A 20,946-nucleotide genomic window follows, 5' to 3' on the forward strand; every position below is an offset into this window, starting at 1 on the left:
TTCAATGACTGAGGACAAAAAGTAGCAGAACAGATACTACACTTTGCATAATTTATTTGCAGAAAATATTTTAAAATTTACTTTTAAAACAAATTAGGTGCATGGACATTAAAAGCGTGATGAAAATGGGTGTCATTGGTCATCCTTCATCCAAAGTAGTGTTGGGAAAGTTAATCGAAATCATGAATCGGAAAAATCAGAACTTTTGGAAGTATGGAAATTATAAAAATCAGAACTTTTAGAGATATCAGAATCAGTATCAAATAAATCTGTGCATATTTTTTGATGCCAAAAACGATTCTTTTAATTGTCTTGTTTATTTGATATTTTTTTAAGCAAAATATTCCACTGCTGGTAGTTATCATAAAATAATAGATATTTATTGATAGAATAATAAATATTTATTGATAGAATAATAAATATTTATTGATAGAATAATAAATATTTATTGATTATAAACTACCAGTAAAACTAAAATCTATAGATTACCAGCCACATGTGTTTTTACATTTTAGAAAATATCTGCATACTTAACATATGTTTTTATGATAATCTGGAAAATATAACAACTCTATTGTTGTTCGAGATTTATAAAGAATCGGAATTGATAATTTAGTATGGAATCGGTAATTGTATCAGAATCGGGGAAAAATATTGGAATCGTCCCATCATTAGTCTAAAGTGATAAAAAAATGTCCATCCTAGTCTTAACTAGAATCATTACAGTCACCACAATACCACATTTACACTAGAGACCATCCTACTTAAAATAATCCCAAATTTACGTTTTTGAATTTTTTAGATGAGGATTGGTTATTTGTATTATTTGGTTTCTTTGGACTACTGTTCTCATCTTGAGTGTCATTTTCACAATGTTTCAGTTGATGTAACCTCTGATCTTCTCCAGCAAGAACTCGTGGTGCAGTGGTTAGAGTACTTGGAAAAATTCAGCTGTATAAAGTTTAATTCTCAGTGTGGGCGACCGAAAAATACAATTGCAAATTACTTTGGACCTTTATCCAGTCATGGCTGAAGGAAGAAGAACAAGTTACGCCCATGAAGTAAATACAGAGTTCTGTTCAAAATTCTTTCCCGAGTTTGACAGAAAGATTCTACAGTTCGACAAGATACACCTGAAGAAGTTACATCAGCTGAAATGTTATGAAAATGACATGCGAGATGAGAACAATAGTCCAAAGAATCCAAATAATACGAATCCCAAATTTGTTGGAAAATTTATTTTTTTATAAAGATATTTATAAACAGACATCTTGCTCCTATCCAAAAGACCAAGTGTGACTGGTGCTATGTCTGGTTGATGAGCTGCATGTTCAAACCACCAAAGTATTAATGTATGCACAGATACAAATAAATCCAAACCATGTATTTATCTCAGTGACTCCTACACCATGCCGTGTCACATTGATGTGCCATAAAAATGATTACTGGTGTGCCGCAAAACGTTGTAAGTGGAAAACAGCTTTCATATCATTATGAGAGTTTTTGTTTTTGTTACTAGGGGGTCACCACCTATCTATGCCTGAAGTGTCAGGTAGTTTCCTTTCATAATAAACTTTATTAATCGAAATAAAAACCATTAGAATCAACACATTTTTGCCAATGAGAAAAAAGTTTATTTATCCTAGCATAGAAATCCAGAGTACTGGAAGCAATGAAGTCATTAAAGGCCGATTCAGCATCATTTCCGCTTTTGAAGCATTTTTCACACAGGAAGTTGTCAAAATGCTTGAAAAAGTCCGGTGAATATGGCAGATGAGGCAGAGTCTCGTAGACCAATTTGTTCAGCTTCTGCAGGGTCAGTCGCGCAACATGCAGGCGACCGTTGTCATGGAGGAGAATTGGTCCCTTTATATTGACCCATCTCAGGCATGTACGCTGTAACGTCTGGTGCATTTTGTCAATTTGTTGGCAGCACTTTTCCACCGTAATCGTTTTGCCCTGATTCAAGAGGCTGTGATGGATGAGACCAGCCACAGATCACCAAACAGCGACCATAACCTTTTTTTGGTGCAATTTCGGCTTTGGGAAGTGTTGTGGGCTTCTACGGCATCCAACCACTGTGCTGAATGTTGCAAGTTGTCATAGAGGATCCACTTCTCATCACATGTCACAATCCACTCGAGAAATGGGTCATTTTTGTTGCGCAGAAAGAGTGTAGAAGACACCTCAAAACGGCACCCATTTATCCAACTTTTTGACATCCCTATTTGCCTTAAATGGCAAACAACTGTTGAGTGAGCGACCTTGAGTTCAATAGCAACTTCTTGTGTGGTTTTGCAAGGATCGGCTTCAATTAAGGCTTTCAAATATTCGTTATAAATCACAGTCAGTAGACCTTGACTGTCTCCATCTTCGAGGCTCTCGTCACCATTGCAAAATTTCTTGAACCACCATTGTGCCACATGTTCGTCAGTGGTTCCTGGGCCAAACGCATCATTGATATCATGAGCTGTCTCGCCAGCTTTTCAGCCAAGTTTGAACTGGAACAAGAAAATCGTACAGATTTGAATTTTGTCCGTGCTGTTGAAAAGCCTGCAAAAAAATGAATGAAGAAATTGAGAATGTTAACGCATAACACAATTTGATAGTGAAAAACGCGCTTCAAAATGACATATAACCTGGCTATATATATACATATCAATGAATTAATTCAGAAATCATATATAAAAGTAACATATGTGAGAAAACAATATTGTTTTTGCACCAACCTAATATTTGCTGATGATAAACGCTCTATAACATGCATGAGAGAAGAACGGATGTACACAAATCTAAAACAATGGCTGAATCATTAGAAAATGCCCTCCAGACCGTAGTTGAATGGGCACGTAAATGGATGGTGACATTTAATGCTAGTAAAACTAAGCTGCTCTCCTTTAACAATTACAAGACGCCTCTCCAATCACTGATATCCATGACAAATAACTCACTACCTGCGAATTCTTCCTTCGAATTCCTTGGCTTAACATTCACAGGAAATATGAACTGGAATAAATACATTGAGGACATTGCAAAGACTGCTGCAAAGAAGGTGGGCTCCCTCTATTGTGCTAGAAGATTACTCACACTGGAGAGTATCCTGTACTTTTATAAAGCCACCATTCACCCATGCATGGTGTATTGTTGCCACATCTAGGCTGGTTCATCTACCACTAGTCTTTTCCTCTTATATAGGGTCCAAAAAAGGCTCTCCAATCTAACAAATCCTAATTTATAAACTAGACTCCAACCCCTGTCCCATCACCGCAATGTTGCATCCCTGTGCTTGTTTTACAAGTATTTTAATGGATTATGCACTGATGAACTCATTGCACTTGTGCCCCCTCGACATACATGTCCCCGACAAACCCACTTAGCAACAAAATCACACCCCTTCACGTTAGGTCTCTAAATGACAAGCTTTCTACTCTAATAGCTTCTTCCTTCGAACAACTAGACTTTGGAATCCTTTCTATCTACCTGCTTCCATGATTGTACTGACATGCAGAAGTTCAAATGTAATGTATATCAACATCTTGTTAATCTTTCCTCGGCATGGTCCCAATTAGTAGTCCCTTATGTCCAAGTGGCGATATTAGACCTTGTTTGGGGTGGAGGTGAGTAAAAAAAAAAAAAAAATCAAAGCATGCATAGCATAGCATCAGTTCTATCCTTAAACAGTGAAGAAGAAATCTTTCTAAACTGAGTCATTTTTTTTTTTTTTTTTTTTTTTTTTCAATCCCAAGTGCCAGTTTTTAGGGAACTGTATTTCCTCATATTAAAAATTCTGCCCTTGTGGGGAGGGATATAGGATCAGCATCTAACAGCATCTCTATAGACATCTGTACCGACCTGGTGTTGTTTGGAGAGCTTTTTATTTTGATTTTTGGGTTCGCATGCAGAGTAAGTATGATTCTGAAATAATAGTATTATTATTTAGAAACCCATTTTTAACATGAGAGGGAAGAGTGTTTTGTAACTATTCTGTAATTTCACCTCAATATTTAATAAAGAAAAATACCTTAAAACATGAATTTAACTTTAAAACACAATTAAAAAAAAAAAAAAATAGCACGGTACCTTCTCTGCATACGCATCCATCTTTATTTCGTCTGTTTTTCTTAAACTATACCGTTTTTTTATTTTATTTTTTTCAATTCTGTTTCTCTTTATAATTATTAATGTTTTTTTAAAATAGAATTTTTCAAGTGAAATTTAATTATTTCGTAATTGGCCATATTAAATTTATTAAAAAAAAAAAAACAAATGTTAATAAAAAATTATATGATAAGATTACGGATATTCTTATTTATTATATTTAAAGACAATATATTTGGTAATGCCACTAAATAGGGTTTGTGGGTGATATGAAAAAAATAAGTCTGTGTAGGCATTAAAAATATTTCTTATTTAAACATTATTACATGAGGAGTCATTTCGATTAAAAAGTTAATTCATTTTACCCATCGAAACTCGAGAAATGCACGATTAAAATGTGTAAACATTGAATGAGTAAAATATCAAGATGGCTGTCACTAGCAATTTTGTAGAGCAAGTAGCAGCCTTGACCTTGCGATCAAAAACCAAGATCAAGACGCAAAAATGTCAGTGTTACTTATTTTATTGATTTTAATATTAAAACTATTAAAACGTATTTCGTTTCTAAATCCACATTTCGCAATTAAAAAATGTAGTCACAACTTCGCTTTCGTTTGTTGTTTTCCTTCTTTTATTCAAATTCTCGTTAATGCAAATGTTTGTGTTTTTTGTTGTTTTTTGCGTCAAAAACTATTAAAACGCGTTTCGTTCCTAAATCCGCATTTCGCAATTTTAAATTACCACGTGACGTCAACATCAGTCGGACATGTTGGTTAATCAATCTATGAAAGCCCATATAGCCAATATTTTTAATACTTTATGCTATTATAGTTTTGATTTCAACAAATAACGGATTTCAACAAAAAACCACGTGCACGATTGGACGTCACGTCACGTCACGTCACGTAGAGACGAGAAATACACATAACTATCCCAAATTTATAAATTAAATATTAAAAGAAAAACGGTATTTTTTTACGACCTGCCCTAGCGTAGTAAACACCCCCAGCCTCCCCATGTTAAGAACGGCTTTCTGAAAAAAAAAAAAACCCCAAAAAAACTCCCCAACCTCGAAGGCCTTTTAATATGAGGAGGTTAAGGGGTATTTATTCCGAAAGCCGTTCTTAACATGAGGAGGTTGTGGGTATTTATACTGCTTATATGGGCAGGTCGTAAAAAATACCATAAAAACAATATTTTTCGACATTGTTATTGTTTGTTGCGTTGTGTTCACTTGTAAATATTTCAAATGTCTTTTTATTATTATTTTCTTAATATTTAAAAATACGATGATAAAAAAAATTGTCTGGCCAGTTAGAATAAAACAAAGATGTATTTGTTGCAAATTGCAATGAAATTCTTACCTTTTTCGCAATTCGAATTTCTATTCATAGAAAAGCGATAATTCTTGTCATGCTCGATTCTCGCCGACCCGGCAAGCCATTTTTTTTATTTATTTTTTTTTTTTTCGCTTAGTTATGTCTTCGTTGCGTATTTGCAACAAGCACGTGTTGTCTCCCTTCAACCATCCTGAACAGCTCGACTTGATGAATCCCTCAACCGGCAAAAGTGGATAGTTATTAAAAGATTTCTTTCTTATGGTTTTGTTTAAAAATATAAAAATAAAAAATAATGAGGGGGTTTGTATTGCTGTACACATAGATTCGAAAAAGTTGTCAAAAAACAAATATGCAACTGGTTTGCAAACCTAAACTACGTAAGGAGTAAATAGACTCTGTCTCTCGCCCGGCTTTCATACTCCTTCTTTGCCTAATAGCCAGGTGCAGAGGTGCAATCACAGTGACTCTACAGCAACACTACTGATGCAATTCTCTATCTATATAAAAGCCAAGTACGTCCAAGGATGGAATACTGTTGCCATATCTGGGCAGGAGCTGCTAAAATCAGCCTATCCTGCCTTGACAGAGTACAAAATAGACTTCGTGGCTTAGTGGGGGATGCCCTTTTCTCTACCCTGCAACCTCTCTCCCACAGAAGAGACGTTGCGAGCCTATCCTTGTTTTATCGTTACTTCCATGGCAGGTGCTCGTCTGAACTCCAATCTCTGGTCCCCCCTCGCCAATCTTTCACGAAAAACACCCGTCTAGCTGAATCCACTGTGAAAAATTTCCCCCACTCTATATCTGTGCCTAAATCTTTCTTAGAACTGCACGCCTGTGGAACTCTGTTCCGTCTGCCTGCTTCCCACCGGACTACAACTTGGATGTCTTCAAGTCAAACGTTAACAAATTCCTAATGAACCCCCCCCCTTAAGTAAACACTTCATCAAATCTCCACACTAACGTAATGTACTTGCAATAACCCTTATCCCTGAGTGGCTTCTGGGCCTTGATAAGTGGTGATCACTGTGTAAAAAAAAAAAAAAAAAAAAAAAAAAGCAACACAGAGTGGTGGACCTTGTCTCCTGACTAGGGCAATGAACGCCGTTCCCCATGCTTGCAACATCTCATCTCCTAAAACTGGGCACTTTGGGGGTGCTTGAGTGCCACATATGCCAATGCAATTCGATTGGGTTGATTTTTTTCTGATGAGCTGAGGGTACCGAATTGACAGTTCCTGGCTGCTGTTTCTGACTGATAGTACAGGTGTGCTTAGAGCGATTGCTCCATCAACAGTTGCATAATATCAGGATGGTTGTAGTGCCATGTCGCACATGGAAAGGGACCCTGCACCCATCTCTGGTGGGCCTCTCCCGATGCCACAATTCTGTAGATGAGGAGTCGGCTGATGGTCTACTTGTATTGCATGTTTGGCTTTCTGCTCAACCACTTTGTCCAGCACATCTCACCCTTAAACTGAAACTTCTAAATAAAATAAAATGACAGTTCAATCAAAAATTACGATTAAACAAGGCTCAAACTCAAGCAAAACCAATTTGTCTCCTCCCTCGAGGCTTGCATTTAGAAATATTCATGGGCTTAGAACTAATTTAGATTTTGTTGAATCATTTCTCCTAGCAAACACCCCAGATATCTTGGCGCTAAGTGAAACTAACCTACACTCTTCCATCTCATCTAATCACTTTAACATGCCTGGTTATTTCCCACTTTGCTGTAAGGACTCAGACAGACATATGCACGGACTTGGAGTCTATATTCGACTCCCTCCCTTGACTAGAGAAACAAAACTAGAATCAGACGACTAGGCCTTTATATGCTTTAGACTTAACATGCAACATAACATTAGCTACTTATATTTTCTCTACCGCTCTCCCTCGACCCAGGACTGTACCCTAATAAACCAAGTCTCTGACAGCATAGATACAGCACTCTCTCTCTATACTAGCATGCAAGTACATGTATTCGGTGACTTCAATGTCCACCACAATAATTGGCTTGGATTTTCTACGTACACTGACACAGCTGGTAGCAAAACACATAGCTTCTCTATATATCATTCTCTATCACAGACGGTTATGTTTCTGACACGTTCCCCAAATCAGCAATGGTTTACTTCTACTTGTGCAGCTGCCATTGCTCAAAGGCAACATGCATACTGCAGTTTTATCCAACATAAGTCCAGTACAAACAAAAGTTTATAGAAGCTAAAAATAATTAGAAGGACGCAATAGCAACAACTAAGAGAAATCTACTGAAACCACCAGAAAACGCATCAAAGCACAGAAATTAGGAACTCGTAATTGCTGGAAAATCCACAACAGTGTAGTTAATAATGGACAATCAACAATTCTCCCACTATCCAACAATCATGAGCTTGTTTGCACGGTAACTGAGAAGGCTAACATACTTGCCAGTCGGTTTACCTCAAACTCCACATTGGACCCAGCAAACCACTCCCTCCCTGACTTTCCTTTGTGGATAGACACCACAATAGATGATCTGAAAATCATCTCTTCTCAGGTGCATGATATCATAAAAAACTTAGACACCTGAAAAGCATGTTGACCCAATCTCATCCCGGCTATACTATTAAATGCTCTGCTGAGGTTGCTCCAGTCCTCTCCAAACTATACAACAAATGCCTTAACGAATCTTGCTTTCCTGACTGCTGGAAAACTGCTTCTGTGGTACCAGTTTACAAGAATTCTGGCAAAAGAACTGACTCATTAAATTATAGCCCCATTAGCTTCCTCCTACTTTTTGCCAAAATATTTGAGTCCATAATTAACCAAGCTCTAGTTCATTACCTTACAGCTGCTAAACTTCTGACTGACCAACAATATGGATTTAGACAAGGCCATTCTACAGCAGATATCCTAACTGTAATCTCTGAACGTATATACCAAACACTAGATAAAACAGGTGAGGGTAGAGCAGTAGCCCTAGATATATCTAAGGCTTTTGACAGAGTATGGCACGATGGTCTTTTCAGGAAAATCAGATCTTACGGCATCACTGGATGAATACTTAACATAATTAGATCCTTTTTAAATAAGAGAAGAATCCAGGTTTTCCTCAACGGTCGTACTTCTTAACCAGATGATATAAATGCAGGTGTACCTCAGGGGTCTATCCTTGCACTTTTATTATTCCTAATATTCATAAATGACCTACCTGATAAAATTGTTTCTAAGATGGGTATATTTGCTGATGACTCTATGCTCTACAAAAAGCACGAGGGGAAAACAAATGAACACATATCTAAATAAATGGCAAAAACACTAGAGGAAGACCTTCAATCTGTAGTGGAATGCGAACAAACATGGATGGTCACATTCAATGCTGTCAAGATTAAGCTTATTTTTTTCAATAATTATAAGAAACCTTCTCAATCACCAATAGCTATGACTAAAGAAACATTACCTGAAAGTACTTCTTTTAAACTCCTCGGCTTAACATTCACAGGGAACATGAGCTGGAACAGATAACTTGAGAGCATTGCCAAGGCCACTGCGAAGAAGGTGGGCTCTCTCTACTGTGCTAGAAAGCTACTTACGCCTGAAAGTATCCTATACCTCTACAAGGCCACCATTCGTCCATGTATGGAGTACTGTTGTCACATTTAGGCTGGTGCATCTGATACTAGTCTCTCGCTCCTGGACAGGGTTACAAAAAAAAGAGTTGCCAACCTAATAGGTCTTGAGCTGTCATCTAAGCTTTGGCTTCTGTCTCATGGATGAAATGTTGCATCCCTCTGCCTATTTTATAAGTATTTTAATTGTAGATGCTCTGACAGACTACAAGCCCTTGTACCCCCTCGATGTATATACCCCCAACAAACCTGTCCAGCAGCAAAATCCCACCCCTACACAGTAGACATCCCTAGATTTAAGAAAGCCTTCTACTCTAATAGTTTCTTTCCCCAGAACTGCTAGACTTTGGAATTCCCTTCCAGGTTCCTGCTTTCCCAACAGTACTGACATGCAGAAGTTCAAGCATAATGTGAACAGACATTTTGCTTCTCAACTCCCTACATAGTATCCCTACAACATATACATATACGATAGCAGCCCACTACATTAAAGTGGCACTCTGCTTTGTTTGGGATGAAAATGGAATTTAAAAAAAATACATGATAATTAAGTAAGTACTAGTGTTGGGACGATTAATCAGAATTGGAATCGGGAATCAAAAAAATTGGAACTATTTGGAGTACCGGAATTGGAAAATGTGTGCCGATTTTTTGATGCCAAAAAAGGATTCTTTTAATTGGCTTTTTTTATTTGATTTTCTGTAAAAATTCTTTCTACTGCTGATATTAATACAAAAATAATGAATATCTATTAATTTTAAACTTTTAATAAAATTAAAATCGATAGATCACCCCTCACAAGTGTATCCTTACGTTTAAGAAAAGATCTGCACATTTAACATGTGTTTTTACGGTAATCGTAAAAAGTAACAACTTTATTGTTAAATATTTAGATATTAATAAAGTATCGGGATCAGTATCGGTAATTGCATCGGAATCGGGAATTTAATACGGAATCGGTAATTGTATTGGAATCGAACAAAATATTGGAATGGTCCCATCCCTAGTAAGTACTGTTGTTTTTGCTCAAAGCAACATATTTTTAAAAAATCGATCTGTTTACTCTATTATGACAAGCACCAGAGGTGCTTCGTTGTTATTGCAATGAAATTCGAAAAGTCTTACTTTTAAAATGTTCATTTTTAAGCGATATTCAGATTTGTTTTGAACAAATATGACACTTGAAATTGTTGCCGACAAGTATTTTCCATGATTGCATTGCATTGCATGATGCCCATTGCAAACAACATGGCAACCAATGAAAACTATAAGGAATACATTGGTTAATATTGGTTAATATTGGTTAATATCATGAAAAATACTTGTCGGCGTCAATTTTAAGTGTGATATTTATTCAATATATGTTTTTTGATAAAGCTTGAACATTCATGTTTTATGTAATATTTAACTAATTGCGACATGACAATTAAGTAGGTAACATTGCTTTTAGTTGAAAATTAAATTGGTATGACATCTTAGCAATAATTCTGTAACAAAAGCTAATATTTGGACAAGAAAATGCTACAACGAAGACCTAACTAAGCGAGAACTTTTCTCAGTGTGCAGGAGACTGGTTGGTCATTACTGGGATTATGATAACAGAATATTTGTATTGTTTTGACTCTCGAGTATATATCCGACACAGTTAGACACAGGGGATCAATTGATAACCACATCACTCTATATAAAAGCATATAAGATATCAACGGATGCACACTCGAGAGTCAAAACAATGAAAAGAATATGCTGTTGTTCTAGGCCTAGTTATTAACCTATGATCGGATAGTTACAGACTGTATGCAGCTTTATTAAAGCACAAACTGGTGTAGACCAATGAGAGGATGCCATTGATTAAGAGGTGCTGTGCATGATACAAGAGGTCATTACAGAAGTAAAAAAGGGTAAAATCGGTAAAGGGAGAATGGCATATAAAAAGGAGCTCAAAAAGGGTAATATGGAGCAACGCTAGCAGTCTGGCATTATGGAATCTGTTAGAAATAGAAGCAGTAATTGCTGAAGATGCAGCTTGACTATGAAAAAAGAATGATAATGCTTACAGCAATGTTGCAGAGCTTGATGCCATAATGAAGGGCATCAATTTGGCTTTGAAATTGGAGCTACAAACAGTGGATGTACAAACGGACTCAGCAAGAGTAGCATCATAGATTAAATCAGAAATGTCAAGCGATAAGCGGATCAGGGCGAAAGGGGCAGCTGAAATGCTTATGAAGCCTGAAGCACTTGAAGACCTGATCAGAGAATTCGGTCTGAAGGTAACTGTCACATTGATTCCATTACAGAAAAACAAAGTGGTTGTACTGACCAGAGTGAAAAAGGCCTGCCTAATGAGAAAAGAAAGATGTGGTATTGGTGTGCTGTAGTGTAAAAGATGTGAAGACCCTGCATAATATGCATCATTTTAGAAAGAAAAAAAAAAACCTTGTATCTTGTATCTAACAATGAAAAGTGAATCTTAACATCAAAATGGATGATGTTCAGGCAGTCATGGAGCAATCCAGGGAAACATCAATCCATTGATCCTGCATTGTGCAAGCTTGAAAAAGGGGAACTGCATATAACAGAAAATTGGTGAGAATTGATATGCATTACCAACACGAATTGTATTTAACCATGATTGACTGTGGACCTGGTAGAGGGGTGATATGGCAAAAAAATTAGAGCAGAAACAGTAGCAGAGGTAAAGAAAGTTGTTGAAAAGGTGTTCATGGAAGGGGGGGGCAGTGGAAAAGGTTTTAGTAGATAACGGCATGTCTTTCTGCTCAGAAGCCTTTAGAATACTGGGTGAGAAATGGGGCATTAAGCAATATTTTGGATCTGCATACTGCCCAAGTGGCAATGGAATCATAGAGAGACACCATCAAACTATAAAAGCTGTGGCAGTAAAAAGACAAATTTTGCCTCAGGAAGCATTTTTTTTTTTTAAATCACATGGCAGCAAAGACTGGCCAAAATGAAGCGTCAGTGCCACATCAATCTGTTTTTACATACAAATGACAACATCTGCTGGCCATAATGGAGAGAGCAGAACAGGCACAAGTGAAGATCACAATAAGTGAGGAGGTATGGATGAAAGTGCCCAATTCTCGTTTTACAATGAGCTGGGAAGAGGGACAGTAACTAAAGTATTCTTGAAAAACTAAAGTGGCAGTTGATGGAGTGCCACGTCACATCTTAGACATACAGAGAGTTTCCTTACCAGTAGAAGAGGTTTTGTATAGTGTGGGGGTCATGTTCAACAGATATGACGGGACTTATGTAATACATAGTCACTGTGATTTTTCTTCCATCAGAGCGGCCAAGATCCCAAAACAGAGATATCCCGCATTCATACATCTCTAAAAAAATATATAATATAGTTATGAGAGGGAGAGAGGACATTTATACAGTTCTGATATTTCTTGGGGCTTCATATATACTGACTGGAGATGTACACAAGTTCTTAACACAGAGGAGGGGAGATACATAATCTTGTAGGGTTACACAAAGCTCGTTATAAGATGATTAACACATTATCTTTTGGGTGTTGAAGGATGACACGTGACAACAGTTACAAAAACACAATGATGATTCTTTATTCATTGGACCGGTCGAATGATGATGATGATGTCAGGAATTCACATTTGGGATCTATATAGTTTAATGTTCTTCCTTTCACTTTCAAAGGGTCAGCTGATCACTAACCGCCAACTGACTGACTCCTGTAGCTCATATATTCAGAATTCCACTTCGCTATGACGTCATAAGTGTGTTTTCCAAACGTGACCATTTCACATGGCTATGCACACGCTTTTGACAACAAAAAACTCTCAACATATGACTCTAACCTATTTTTTAACAATATATTTTTTATTTGTATTGTTCATTCTTTTTGGCTGACCTTTTTAACATTCCGATTCCAAACAGAATGAACAATCAATTCTTTTTACGATATAAACAATACCTAGCTATTTCTAATAGAATTTATCAAAAGACTAAATTCTAACATTCCAAATCTTAACTTTGCTTACAAGGTTCGAGTCTCAGCTTATCCTAATCTCATTTTAACTTATCTAATGTTCTTCTTATTTACATGGAAAGGGGACAGCCCTTTTCCTGTAACATTCCTATCCTTCCCATTTTTCAAAAAATGTACGAATTTTTAAATTCTAGTGCATTTTTTCCTCTATATCTGTACAACCACTTGGCTAAGAAAAATCAGACACTATAAAAAAAAAGACTTCTTTAGTTAGTCTTTTTCCAACTGATTTCATAATTATTATATTTAGATCAGAATCTCTCTCTGATCTTCCTGGCATTTCCTTTTTTGAGTGTAGGGTATACCTCCTATGATTCATATCAGCTGCTTCATCCAGCCACCTTTATGCCGTAAACCGAGGTTTAACACCACCTCTCACGAAATCAACGACCCTTCGTCCAAATGTGTCCCGATCCTTTCCCTCGCCTAGTTGTTCTACTAATTAGAGCTTTGCCTCATTTTCTAACTATTTTATTTCTTTTGGGACATACATCAGAACTCATTAACTTAAATCTTTGTGTTTGGCTTCATATTATTAAAATATACCTTTTCATCACACTGATTCGCTCGAATTTTCTTGCTTGGACTCTTGAAACTTAGAAAACATTACCCTTAACTAAATAACCTCCATCCCTTGTGCCAAAATTCCTATATGCGCACTTAATTCTAACTATGGCCTGGATTTCTGTGATTTTTCTTTTTTTTTTCTTCCATCAGAGTGTCCAAAATCCCAAAACAGAGATATCCCGCATTCATACATCCCTAAAAAAATATAAAGTTATATCTTTTCTTCCTACATACACGTTATATTTTACTTTTTCTCCCTTCTTAATGCTATATGTGATTTGCCTGTGGTACTGACTCTTATAGTCCTTTGGTACTCTAAGGAATTCTTGTATCCGTCAGCACCTGCCTTTTTAATTTATTGTGCCGAGACTTATAATTCTACTCGGTGCCGTTACTTGCAGCATGCTTTATAAGCACCCAATATCGCAGGTTCCCATCTATATTTTCCTAACAGGGGCATTCTAATGCGGTCTCCTGGTAAGCTACATTTCTTACAAAAAATGTTTATGGGCTGACCTTGTTAACACTCAGATTCCAAACAGAATAAACAATCAATTCTTTTTACGATATAAATAATACCTAACTATTTCTAATAGAATTTATCAATAGACTAAATTCTAACATCCCAATTCTTAACTTTGCTTACAAGGTTCGAGTCTCTGTTTATCCTAATCTCATTTTAACTTATCTAATGTTATTATTATTAATTTATATGGAAAGAGGACAGCCCTTTTCCCGTAACAGAGGAAGTCAAGGGAGTTCCTCAACCTATATGACTGTTGCACTGCAAATGAAGATGCCTGGCTTGGATGATGGAATGAAACCAATCATTGATCTTTAAGATCAAGGGGGCATGTGATTAAATTCGTTAAAAATTGGTACAAACCTGTTTTTGTGCAGCCTTTAATGTCCGGTGGCAGACAAAAAGAATGAAATGAAAATAAATAGCTTCTCTTTGAATGCTTGCGATCTTGTCACTTCATATGCAAATGAGATGCTTCCAGTTTAAATAAAAAGCCTTTTTTATTTTTTTTATTCAGATATTCACTTAATTTGAATTTGGACTTTGGAGTAGCAAGTTTTGATGGCGGTGTGTCGAATTTTGGAGTTATGAGTTTTGACAGTAGTTTGTTGAATTTGAAGGAGTGAGTTTTGACAGCATTGTGTCGAATTTAACCGCAGAAATTGTTAGTTGAAAGTGCAGCATAGTTAATAATCCACCAGTGTAGAATAGTTAATACTTGATTATTTAACCACATAATCTAAGGCACAGAACTCCCTTCTCTCGTGCGCAGACGGATGCCAACAACAGTCTTAAGACATGAGTGCTAGTTTCATCTTTACTAAAAGATCGTTTATTCTAACTATGGTCCGTTAAATTCATGCTAAACATTGCTCTCATTGTGTGATTTTGAAAGACAGTGAGTCTTTTTTCCCCCCGCATTAATTTGTCTTCAAGAGACAGTGTCTCTTAGAGACACTCATGGTCGACCGTGTAGCTTTACTGGTGATGTATGGGTTTAAAATCTAAGCGTTCATTCGATGTAATGTTAATTATTAAGTTTCATTTATTCATGGGCGAATTTGAACGACAAGACGGAATTAGTGTCGTGGCGACAAAAACGCAACAACAACAACAACAACAACAACAACAATAATAAGTGGAATGCCAAATAATGATAATGATGGAAAACAAATGATGACGCTTCTTTTGGAGAATTCCGTCTTACCACGCACACACACACACACACACACGTGCATGCGCGTAATCGACTTCTCCAGATTAAAAAATTAGCAACAACTCCACCGTAGTAAAGAAGAAAAAGAATAAGAAGAAAAAGAAGAAGAAAAAGAGTAAGAAGAATAAGAAGAAAAAGAGCGAAAAGAAGGAGGAGGAGAAGAAGAAGAAGAAAAAAAAATTGCTTGTTTCTAGTTATCCCCTCCCCACAAAGGCTGGGTGCAACATAAAGTCGACTTTGTGGGGAAGATATCCAGCTCCCCAAAAGGATTGAGAACAGCAATGACAACAAAAAATATTGACCCAATCTAAAAAGAATTTTTCCTCCTCTGACTGAGCGCCCTCCCCTCCCCCATCACTGAAGTGAAATCGCTTTATTTTAAACATTGCGGACTCTTCTCTTTCGTTTTTACGTTCGCTTCTTAGGAATTATAAAAAAAAAAAAAAAAATAAAAGTGTCGACAGACAAACTATTCTAATTTCGAATTTGTCACGTGATCGATCGCTCGATATTCTGATCTTTAAAATATGATCACATAGTTCGGAAGAAGTTTTGGTGCTCTTTTAAATCAACACATTTCAGGTGAAAACATTATTACGTATTTACGTGCCGCGGCGAAATAAGTATAAATTAAAAAAAAAAAAAAAAAAACGAAAAATAGGTACTTCTATAATTATATCTATATCTTCTATAATTATAAGCAAAAATATAATTTCATCGAAGTTATATTTTATTTTTTAATTGATGAAAACGAAAAAATAAAAAATTGAGAATTTTTTATTTTTTTATTCATTGACCCTTGTTCGTTAGAATATTTAATTTTGAAATCAGGTTCACGAGAATAATAAACAGCCTGACAGAATATGTATATTACTTAGAAGGTACTGTGCTAAAATAATAACATTATTTAGAAACCCATTCTTAATATGAGGATGGGGTATTTTTTTAAAAATAATTTTGTACTTTCATCTAAGCATTGAATAAACAAAATATGCTGTAAAACTTGAAAATACTAGAAATAAATAGATATATAGTTAATTTTTTGGATGAAACGAGTTTTCTAAAAAAAAAAAAAAAGGAGAGAAGGCACCGCGCATGTGTTGTCGCTTCTGTAAATGACAAAAAAAAATAATAACAATAAAAAAAAATCAATTTCGACATGAATCGATAAAAGCAAACTTATATTATTCAAAGGAAACAGAAAACTTTAAAAAAAAATATCAAAAATAAAATTGTATAAAAAACACAAAAATTTGAACAAATATTTATTTCGTATTTAAACCAAAGAAAGGAGATGAACTTTCTTTCTACGTTCCTAGGCGGCACGAGTAATACAAACGCTAAAATGGCAATCACGCTGGAAAGTTATGTTAATACTGTAATTGAATTGTCCGACGAAGGTGAGATGTGTTTATTTATTTTTGTATTGGTTTCTAAATCCTTCATTTCCTTTTCCAGCTAGCGCATTTACTCTCCTGCTTTCTGGAAACTTCATAACTTTTGTTTACGACTTATTTGTTGGCCTCTTTCTCTTTTATGATGACGATTGTGATGATGACATTATCATGCCCATTGTGTATATGACATGATCATGACTATGGTGATGATGACATGACCATGATTGGTGGTGCTAACATCATGACGATGATGACATGATCATGACTATAGTGATGATGGATGTAAATTATTGAAGACAGTGTTTACTGTTTCTCTGTTTTCGTTTTTTTTTTATATCCACTTCAACCTAAGCAAACAAAGAAATTAAGTATGTAAAAACCTGTGGGTGTGGTTATTTGGCAATACGGCATATACACTCATTGTAACTATATGGCTAAAAATACCGGAAGTAAACGGTTATAGCCAATTTCGCGTCTCCTGATGAAAAAAGTTCCGAGTTATTGCTTGTTTCTTTTCAGTGTCTGACTTTAAATATAATAAATAAGAATGTCCGTAAACTGGACCAACTGTTTTTGTTTATTTTTATGGATGTAATTTTTTCGGTATTTCTACAGTTTATCGCCGAAAATGAACACGCCATTTTTTTTCGCGCACCTGTCATTAAAATCCGAAGTAGAAATCAGTATTTTAAACTATGACGGAAGCATGAAATAAAAAAAAAATAAACTAGATAATGATTTTTCTGTTTCATTTAAATTAATTTGTTGTTGACCCTTAAAAGTTGCTTTAATTCTAAAAGTTTCATTAAAATTATTTGTTCGAAAAAAAAAAAAATCTATTTTCTAAATATCCAATGTAATTTTCATTACAAAAGTGTTTTATTAAAATTATATTTGGTACTCCTTGGGCGTTGTGTTCCATGGCGACCAGCAGAAAAATTTAATGGGTAAAACTAACACCACCGACCAATAAAATTTGTTTTTTTTTATAGGCTTTCGGGGTCGCTGACAACGAATCTGATATTAAAACCGTCGCAAATTTACCGTTTGCATGGTATTAACCCCTGAACCCTCGCACTATTTTGTGCCAACTCATCGCCATTGTTTATGCTCTTCCTACATGATGCGTTCGCGCATGGACGCGCGTAGTAAGGTGACTTGTCACATCGCGGAAGAATTTTTTAGCAGACATTTAAAATAACAGGAAAGTTTTCAAAAACAATGTGATTCATTTTTCTGTGTTACGTAGTGGGTTTGTATTACTGTACACATAGATTCGAAAAAGTTGTTAAAAAAAAACAAATATATAACAAATAAACTTTTCTACCAAACTGGATATATTTTTTGTGTTTTTATTCAATGTAACATATTTATTCAGCTCGAAAAACATGTATTGGAAAATTCAAGATGGCGGCTGATTCTCTCTTTAACACGGTAAGTTTGGGAAAAGGTGTTATAAATAAAAAACTATACAAAATACTATTAAAAACCCGCCGAATATATGTCAACCTATGTCACGGTAACATATATTGAGCGAGTTTTTAACAGTATTTTATCTGGGTTTTTATTTATAACACCTTTTCCCAAACTTACCGTGTTAAAGAGAGAATCAGACGCCATCTTAAATTTTCCAATACATCAGTAAACACTGTATGTTTTTCGAGCTGAATAAACATGTTACATTGAATAAAAACACGAAAAATATATCCAGTTTGGTAGAAAAGTAACTTATCTTGCTTTTGATAACATTTATTTGTTATATATTTGTTTTTTGACAACTTTTTCGAATCTGTGTACACTGTACAGTAATACAAACCCACTTTTCTGGTATTTTAAATGTCTGCTAAAAAAATTCTTCCGCGATGTGATAAGTCACCTTACTACGCGCGCCCATGCGCGAACAATAGCATAAACGATGGCGATGATGAGTTGGCACAAAATAGTGCGAGGGTTCAGGGGGTTAATACCATGCAAACGGTAAATTTGCGACGGGTTTGAATATCAGATTCGCTGTCGAAAACCGTTAAAAAAAAAAAAAGTTTTATTGGTCGGTGTTCTGTTGTAGTTAAAGTAAATATTTACTTATTAAATTTTTCTGCTGGTCGCCATGGAACTCAACGCCCAATGATTACCTTATATTTTCTTACGCAAACTTTTTAATAAATGTTTTTACAATTATATTTTGATAAATTTTTATACAATGTTTTGGTTTTCAAATGACGCTCGATCGCCCAGTTTAAACAATTATGAGTATGTCATTTTCATGTTCTGTTTTTAATCGTGAAGAAAGAGAGCCTGTTTCCTCCGTTTGACTATAGGTGGCGTTACTGTCTGTCCACTCAGTTACGGAAGTACAAAATGTATATAATGGCACCCTTGAAATAAAAATGTTTTTGTTATATTTTAATTTTAAGCATGTTTTTTGTAAACATATTTAAGTTTATTTTTCCAAACATTTACGTGTTGTTACTTGTTTATTTTCAAACATTTACGTTTTTTTTTTTTTTTTTTTTTTTTTTTTTTTTTTTTTTGCAAGCATAAACTAAATGTTTTTGCTATATTTTTCTTTTAAACATATTTATGGGTACAACCGTTTTTCCGCGAGTATTTTTTACGCTCTTATGATAAAAAAAAAAATCAACGTTTTTTTTTCTTTCTTTTATCTTTATGACCCCCCCTTTTTTCTTAATTTTTTTGCACTTTACCTTTTCCGCGAGTGTGTATATATATATATATATATATATATATATATATATATATATATATATTTGAAAAAGGATATTGTAAAACCTGAATTTTACTTGAAACTACTATTAAAAAAAAAAAAACGCGGTACAATACGTGCATAAGCAAATTTTTCAAAAAGAAAAATATTTCAAAAATATTTAGTTTATGCTTGCAAAAAAAAAAAAAAAACACAACGTAAAAACAAAATGTTAATGTTTGAAAATAAACAAGCAACATGTAAATTTTTATTTTAGTGATCTTTTATCTTCAATTTGTGATATAAATCTGAGGTGAGAAAATTATTTTCATTTTAATAGACATTTCTAAATGGGGGGGGGGGTTAAAAAACGTTTGTCTAGAATATTATATTCGGTTTATTGGAAAGAGCATAAAATTTCACATTAAACCTGCAAATATCGTAAAAATTGAACCAATAGAAACATTTTGATAAATTTTTAAATTGAAAAAAATTTAACTTGTAAAATTCAATTCATTTCATATGGCTGCATGAGCGCATGCATGCACTTTGTAAACACTGTTTTTAAAAAAAATAAAAAATATTTCTATTATTTATCTAAATCTTTAATAGTTTGGAAGTATATTCCATAAAGAAAATAAACAACCCACTTTAAAAAGAGAAATTACAAGTTTTTTTTATATTTTATTTGCAGTTTTGTGTGAGGGGTGTCAAAAATTCCCAAAAAATTCTGACACGCCTTCCGCTGAAAACGAATCTGGCATTCGTCGCAAATTTACCATTTGCATGGTATTAACCCCTGGACCCTGGGACTATTTTGCACCATTACACCGCCTTTCGTTAACGTTTTTCTTACATGATGTGTTTGCACGCACGCACGCACGTAGTAAAGTGACTTGTCACATCGCGGAGGAATCTTTAGCGGACATTTGAAATAAGTAAGTTTTCAAAAAAAAAAAAAGTGGCGAACGTTCATGTACGTTAGCCAAAAAAGTGGTTCATTTTTTTTTTTTTGTGCTACGTAGTTTTAATGTTTTTAATCAATCTAAAACTGAAAAATTAATTTTTCATGAGCGGTTTACAAAAACATTGTTTTTCATTCCTTTTTTTTTTTTTTTTTTTTTTTTTTTTGGGGGGGATATTCAATTATAGAACTTGTAAAATTTTTAACCGGTGCTTCTGCAGTTTAAATAATGTTTTACTGTAAATAACGTGCTGACATTAACACTGTTAATGTCAGCACGTTACTTAATTAAACCGCAGAAGCACCTGTTAAAAACTATACAAGTTATATAATTGAATACCCCCCCTCCCCCAAAAAAGTGAGGGGGGGGGACGAAAAACATAAAAATATGTCTTTGTAAACCGTGCGTGAAAACTTAATCTTTTAGATCGATTAAAAAGCAGGATATTTAGCAAATTAACTAACAAACGACTACGACGAATATATAT

The 20,946-nt window shown here is 34.9% G+C and overlaps 2 protein-coding genes across 3 annotated transcripts in view; one reads left to right on the forward strand and one right to left on the reverse strand.

The window, feature by feature from the left end:
• The window catches only part of LOC145293091 (hexosaminidase D-like), a 127,190-nt gene that overhangs the window by 85,251 nt on the left and 20,993 nt on the right, over positions 1–20,946 (reverse strand). Inside the window, exon 1 of one of the 2 annotated variants that reach the window (XM_080139465.1) lies at positions 5,463–5,590. The exons of the other annotated variant lie outside the window; for it this stretch is intronic. The gene's annotated coding sequence lies outside the window, so the exon portion shown is untranslated. Of the gene's footprint in view, positions 1–5,462; positions 5,591–20,946 lie in introns of those variants that run through there. 2 annotated transcript variants of the gene reach the window in all.
• The window catches only part of LOC145293092 (COP9 signalosome complex subunit 3-like), a 66,754-nt gene continuing 62,056 nt past the window's right edge, over positions 16,249–20,946 (forward strand). The window contains exon 1 of the mRNA XM_080139467.1: positions 16,249–16,793. Coding sequence (XP_079995593.1) covers positions 16,688–16,793 — 106 coding nt within the window. The 5' untranslated portion in view covers positions 16,249–16,687. The remainder of the gene's footprint in view (positions 16,794–20,946) is intronic.

The sequence above is a fragment of the Euprymna scolopes genome, chromosome 14, assembly GCF_053919585.1.
Source record: "Euprymna scolopes isolate OS-2025 chromosome 14, ASM5391958v1, whole genome shotgun sequence".
In the NCBI taxonomy this organism is placed as follows: Eukaryota; Metazoa; Mollusca; class Cephalopoda; order Sepiida; family Sepiolidae; genus Euprymna; species Euprymna scolopes.